General features: G+C 41.8%; 1 protein-coding gene across 1 annotated transcript in view; it reads right to left on the bottom strand.

The window, feature by feature from the left end:
- The window catches only part of LOC110321275 (aldehyde oxidase 3), an 85018-nt gene that overhangs the window by 12171 nt on the left and 65940 nt on the right, over positions 1 to 6907 (bottom strand). Inside the window, exons 31-33 of the mRNA XM_021197467.2 lie at positions 5344 to 5458; positions 2738 to 2803; positions 794 to 982 (exon numbers count right to left, since the gene is read on the bottom strand). Coding sequence (XP_021053126.1) covers positions 794 to 982; positions 2738 to 2803; positions 5344 to 5458 — 370 coding nt within the window. The remainder of the gene's footprint in view (positions 1 to 793; positions 983 to 2737; positions 2804 to 5343; positions 5459 to 6907) is intronic.

Genomic DNA, 6907 nt, shown 5'->3' with positions numbered 1-6907 from the left:
TGTGTGTGTGTGTGTGTGTGTGTAGAGAATAAGAACTCAGTTCAACCCATCTAACATTTAGAAGATGTTTCTCATGTTCAGCTTCTGCTTTGGGACTGAAAGATACAGATGATGAGAAAGCCTTGTTTCCAAAATGCTTACAAGCTAAGTTATTCATAGACAAAGGTTATGCAGGGAACACCTATAGAGTGACATTGAAAACTGGGCAGAGGAAGGGATGTCATCAGTGAGAAAAAGCAGAAGGAGACACACAGGAGTGGGAGATGTTGTGGACCCAAGAAGACGAGAGAGGGGTCAGCAGGAGAAATCCGATGAGGAGTCGGTGAAGATAAGAGAGAAAGAGGTCTTTCTCTGTACCCAGCAGCACTGAGCACTCTGGGGACAGTTGTTTAAATACCACGGGGGGGGGGGGGCAGATCACAGAGTTGAAAAGGTTATATACTATATTAACACACTTAAATCGAATGTGACCTGGGGCCAGTGTGTAAAAGTGACTGTAGTTCCTGACTAAGCCTTGGCCTTATTTGCATTATTTATTTAATCCTGTCAATCCTTTCAGAGCTTCTGCACATTTCAAACAGTGACCAGCTCTCCAGCTCTGTAGCTGGAGAGTATCCGCATTACTATTCAAAGCAGGATGCTCATACAGTCTTTCTCCCTTTTGAGACACTGGGGATAGAATGTAGGAGCCAGAGCAGGCTAATCAAGTGCTCCACCACCCAGCTACATCACCATTCCTCAATCCACCTCCCTTGGCTAATCGTTTGGATGAAGCCTGACCATATATGCTTACCTTAGAAGAGTAGATGGCTTTTGGGTTTGGGGTTGGTGTCAACAGTGATACATGGAATTCTTCTGGGATGTCAGTAACCGATGCTATTTTGTACTGGTGTGGACCGCGCGTGTATAGGACTCCTTCAGGTGAATATTTCAGTTCCTCTAGAGTATACAGTCCAAGACCTTGAACAAATGCCCCTTCAATCTGGGACACAGAAAGACATGAGTGCTACTTTTAAAACGATGTGCTGACTTTCCACGTACCAGCCAAGGCTGTCTTTTACTTCCCTCTGGAGTCCAGGTCTCTTAGCTCTCTGTGCTCTACCTGAAGATGTGAACAATGGCTACCAAAACCCCTGGGTAGACTTCAGAAAACTATCAGGACTTGTAAAAAAAAACAATAACGCTTATTTTTAATGGCTGGATGAGTCATTTGCCTAGCAGTGGTTTTAGAGACAGATGTCTGCTGTCCCTATGGTCTATCACTTGTAAAAAATTATTCATATCCCCAATCTTTCAACAGATGGAAAAACAGCTCTTTTTCTAGTTACTAAAGTGTCTGTTACAAGGATGGTAGCAAGCTCTTGGATCTTTTCTTTCTCAGGAGAGAGTTTCTCAGCATACATCCCACAATCTGTGCCCCCCCCTTTTTTTTTACCTCATTTCAAAGTTTAAATTCTAACATCATCCATTTATTGTTTCTTAGTTTAATAGCTATTTTAATTGAGTCTCACTCCATAAAAATGAGAGCCAAAGGCACTTTTAAAAATTAGTGGTCAATGGGGGAGGGTTCAACCTATTATGGAAGGTGCCATCACTGGGCTGGTGGCCCGAGGTTCTATAAGAAAGCAGGCTGAGCAAGCTATGGGAAGCAAGTCAGTAAGCAGCAGCCCTCCATGGCCTCTGCATCAGCTCCTGCCTCCAGGTTCCAGCCCTGCTTGAGTTCCTGTCCCGACTTCCTTTGGTACTGAACAGCAATGTAGAAGTATAAGCCAAATAAGCCCTCTCCTCCCCAACTTTCTTTTTGGTCATGGTGTTTCATCACAGCAACAGAAACCCTAACTAAGACACCTATCTGTCTAGGAACTAACTAAAATAGATTTTTTATTTGACTTAATTTGTGTTTATACATATAGTTGCGTTCTACTTTATTATAAAATGGAAAAATCAGTTTTCTTGTCTTTAGAAATATTAAAAAATATCAAAAGGTGAGAGTCGAGGAAAACCCAATGTTTTCCAGAGGATCTAGGTTTGATTCCCAGCACCACATGGTAGCTCTCAACTTCTGTAATGCCAGTTCAGGGGAGCTAACTTTCTCTTTTGGCCTCTGTGGGCACCAGGCACACACGTGCACAGACATGCATGCAGGCAAACACCCACACACATAAAAAAATTTTAAAAAGAAAAAATAATGTTAGGAACTACAAATATCTACAAATGTTATGCAGAAAGGGACTTTCAAATGTTGAATTTGCTCATGTTGTAATGCACTGAATACTGGGGTTACATAAGAACCATAGTGAATATACTCCTGTGGTTCTTCCCTGTGGCTTTAAAGTCCCCAACCTAGTCCCTCCCTTGTCCTCCTCCCTGTCATCCTATCATGGTCCTGATGCTGACATAGTTTCAGTTACCCCTCTGCCACCAAGCACTTCCAAATAGATGACTTCTGCCTTGAAGCTTAAGTTTTTGACAGTTTCATTTGGATCTCAACATACCCAAGTGGCACCCATACTTCCCTCTTTGAAGTGTGCACCCTTTAATTTGCATTTCTGCCCCTTGAGCACATTCTTAGGTGTGAAACAATGGAAAGCGAAGACAGTGAAACAACTTTAGAGAAAAGCTATTTGGTGATTCCCAGAAGATGGCGCTGCGTCTTAGAGCCTTTGTCTACAGGAGCAAACTTGGCTAGTGTTTGAAGTGTTTGCATATTATATCTCACTAACAAGGCATTGCCTACCTGGCCTATGTCCACAGCAGGGTTTATACTGAAAGATCCATCCATAACAATGTCAGTTCTAATGTTCTGTGGAGAACAAAAAAACACAATTGCAGTATAGACACCATTTTGTAAATAATAAATGCTTTCTTTGATCAGGGTACACAGGATGATTATGACTAGCCATGACAAAGCTCTGCTGTTGGTAAAGGTCACGAAAATGCCAAACGTTACTAATTAAGATGTGTTTCTTGGGATAAATACAAATCAGGGATTATTGATTAAGTGGTGACCAAAGAGTTGTTGACATGGAGTCTTCTAGAATTTTTAAAATTCACAAGTATCTGATATTAGCTTATCCTCCTACAAAATGGAAGTTATAAAATTTTGCCTTAATCAATCCTAATATCATACAGCAATTTGAAATAATTGTTATAGAGATGAAGTAATAATGTGTAATGTAGCTATGAAAATCCACATATGAAGAAAACCAGGCCATCAAATTATATACACAGATGAGAACATTCCTATATAGTTGCAAAGATAACATTAAAATTAGATAACTTAAAAGTACATGGCATGTTATTTTAAAATAATAATATGGTAGAAGCGATTTTAAAAGCTTTGTGTGTGTTGAAAATGTGTGGCAGGGGTTGTTTTTAGGATAAGTCATCCCATGTTTTGTTTTGTTTTGTTTTGTTTGAAACACCTTGTCATTGTGTAGCCGAGGCTTACTTGAAACTTTCTATGTAGTGCAGTCTGGACTCAAAACCACAGTCTTCCTGTTCTATCACCAAGGGTGTGAGAGAGATGCAGCTATCCACCCGGCTGCGTTTTACTTACCATGTGTAAGACCTGCAGCTAATGTATGTGTCTTACTGAACCAGCTCCGGCCGCCTCGCAGATGTGTTTTACTGCATTTTACTCACTGTGTATGAGACCCGTGGTTAATGTTATGTGTAGTGTCTTATTGAAGTAGCTCCAGTGGCCTCACGGGTGTGTTTTAAGGCAAATATTTCTTCTATAGCTTTGCTTCGTATGCCCTATTCTTTCTTTATGGTTTCTTTCCAGGAAGACTTGTAATTGAGAACCTCTGGTAGTTTTTGCTGGAAAAGTTCATTGACATCTGTATTCTAAAATATTTCCACAGGTATATTCTATTTTTTCTCATATATACTTATCAGCTCCTAGTCACTAACTTTTTTATATTCTCTCTTGGGAAAAAAAAAAAAAGCCCAACTAGATACATTCATCTGAATAATTTCCCTGCTGAATCTTTCTCATAGGGACAAAATGCCCCATTTGATGGATTTTTTTTTTTTTTTTTTTTTTATGGCATTCAGTTTTTCCTTGTGTGCTTTTAGCTTTTGAGTAATTAGCTCGTCCCTAGCGGAGTCTCTTGTTTCCTTTTCAGCCATACTCTGATAGTTTTATGGTTGTCATCTTGGTTAGACCAGGTCTTCCATTAGTAGCTTTAGGTTCTGTGGTCCAGGGGACAGTACTCCTGGTTGACCACTTCCTGGTTTCTAGACGGTCACTGCCGCTTTCCTGAGACTCCAGAATGATCAGGAAACCTTGGGTCCATGGTGGATGGATTTCAGCCCCTTTGCATTGCAGAGCTGATTCCTAGCTTCCTTTGACTATTTTTATCGTCTGGTGGCTTTCGCCCCTCTTGTCTATGAGAGCCTTCTCCACAGCTGAGGGAATGAAGGCTTACAGAGTGTATGCCACTATCTCAGTGTCACTAGGCTAGTGTATGTCCCACAGAGCAGGCCCCGTGATGCCGGATTTCATACCCTGGGAGAGAGTGTCACCCGTGCTCAGTGTGCAGATGCTTCAGGGATCTAAACTATTAGGTCAAGTTCCAAATTTCCACAGAGACACCTGCTTGCCAGCAGTGGTCCTCATCTGTCATACAAAGACCCGTGCATCCAGCTTTTTGGTGACTTGTCCCTAATGCACGCTGTACGATGACTGGAATAGTGGCTTGCTGGTTTGTTTTAAAATTCCTTCTGTTCAAAACCTAAAACTACTGTGATATGCTGAAAACAGAATTGAGTGAGAATTTCTGATTTTGTGTTTTTGCTACACCATTAAGTAACACTCACTTGGATCAGGTTAGTTAACTCTTTAAAACCCTTACATTCTTATCGGTAAATGAGAGATCAATAATGTGTAGTTTGTGGGGGTTTTATGGTGCTCAAGGAGGTAATTTACTAGAAGGTTCTCCACTGGTTTCAAAGAGGTGCACACATGCTGGTGACGTACGAAAACAATCTCTGTTATATAATTATTGATAGACTACAACTGAGACCAAGAATTCAGAACTCAAAATATATGCTCAACACCAGGTCCAGCTCTGGAAAAGAAACATCTGAACGAGACACAGTCCGAACACCCACATGCAGGAATGACCACCGCTCTTCTTTCTCACCTCCTCACCAAACACCATCTGGGTCCACCTGAAACATGCCTGAATCTGTCCCGTCCCTCCCCACCCCCGAGAATACTTGCTTGTATCTAAACTACTGTTTAATAAATATTTGTATGGGCTCTGCAATCGGCAGTCGGCCACAGTGTGTTCACAGCACATTTTGCTATGCTAGCAGCACGTGATCCCCACTTACCTTGTGAGCTCCCGTCAGACAGTCAATTTCAACCTCAGAACAGGCAGCTCCAAAAACAAAATAGGGGTAAATGTCACCTTCTCCCTTCTCCCAGTCCATGTCAGCTTGGTAACCCCTGAGAAGAGAAGATGCAGCCTGTGGTCAGGACAGGTGCTGGTCAGCCAGACCCTCTCTAAGGATATGGAGATGGGAGAAACAGAGTTGGCTTGAGCGGTAAAGAATTCATAGAATGTGGAGGTTCTGGAAATCCTGCCATGCACTTGGAGAGGAGGAGAAGAGACATCACCTACCATGAGGAGGATCATGCGCTATGTGAGGGTTCAATAAGACTTTTAACCTTAGGCAAGTATAAAACCTTTAAGATCTACACATGCTATTTTTTTTAAATGCTCTACAGCATTCTAAGAAAACATTCACAGTTTTCATTTTGAAAAACTACTCAAAAAAAAAAAAAAAGAGAGAGAGAGAGAGAGAGAAAAGAAAAACTACTCCTTGGTTGCTAGAGAGCTGTAGCATAGCGTGTGCCTTTTTTTTTTTTTTTTTTTTTTTGTCAGATGTGAAATGAAAATGAATTCAAACAACAGCATCTCTCAGATCCAGAGGCTGTGGGGGGGGGCACTATCCCTTTTTCCATACGCTGTGATATTACTGGAGACCCAACCCCAATAGATATTTGATTTATCACTGCTTTGCACATTGTGCTGAGCAGCCACGGGGTTGATAGGTCTAGAACCTCCCCAAGGCTGGAAGAGCTGGGGTCAGAATGTCAGTACAACTGTTTTCATGGGACTGGGTCAGCTTGCCTCAGTGAAGCACACTAACTACTGATGTAGTTCTTTATCTCACGAAGATGGACACAGAGGTCCTATGGTCTAGTGTATCTCTCCAACTTTGAAATATTTCCTTTGTAGCCAAGTTTTCATCTGAGATCAAAGCATTTGGAGTCTTGCAGTCTGCTCAGCAAGCCAACCTACAAACACTGACTCGGGAAAACCCACAGACTCTTTATTTCTGACATGTATCACTGTTTTAGCCATTGTGTGGTTCCATGACATTAGATATGTCCTCATAAACAACCATAGCTACCGTCTGTTCCAGAACAGGTTAGATTGATTGTGTTCTGTCTTTTTCCATGTAGGGTTTGCTAAGTAGCACAAGCTGGCCTAAAATTTGCTACATGACCTAGATTACCTTAGAACTCTTGATCGGCCTTGGAAGCGTCAGGTTTATAGAAGAGTGCCCCTGTGCCCAGTGGGCTTTGACCAATCTTGTGGTCTCTGCTGTTGTAAACTCTTTAAGGCTAAGTGTTATGAAGAATGCAGCAGAAGCTGGTGCCTTTGTAAGGCTGCAAGTTCTAACACAGACCCTTGTTCTGTGGAGTCCTGTACCTAGCCTTGGCTCCAGACACATATAAGAAATTTATCATTTTAGTTGCTGGCACTACTCCCGATAAAGCTCAGTACTCATCAGCCCACTTTAAAGCACTTTGTTAAGGAACACATCTTTACAGGAAGTTAGTGGCCAGATCTTCCAAGTCCTGCCTTCATCAGGGCAGCTAAGTGAT

Source organism: Mus pahari, chromosome 5, assembly GCF_900095145.1.
Source record: "Mus pahari chromosome 5, PAHARI_EIJ_v1.1, whole genome shotgun sequence".
In the NCBI taxonomy this organism is placed as follows: domain Eukaryota; kingdom Metazoa; phylum Chordata; class Mammalia; order Rodentia; family Muridae; genus Mus; species Mus pahari.
The sequence above is the reverse complement of the archived record's forward strand: the minus strand, read 5'-3'. Positions and strand labels throughout refer to the sequence as shown.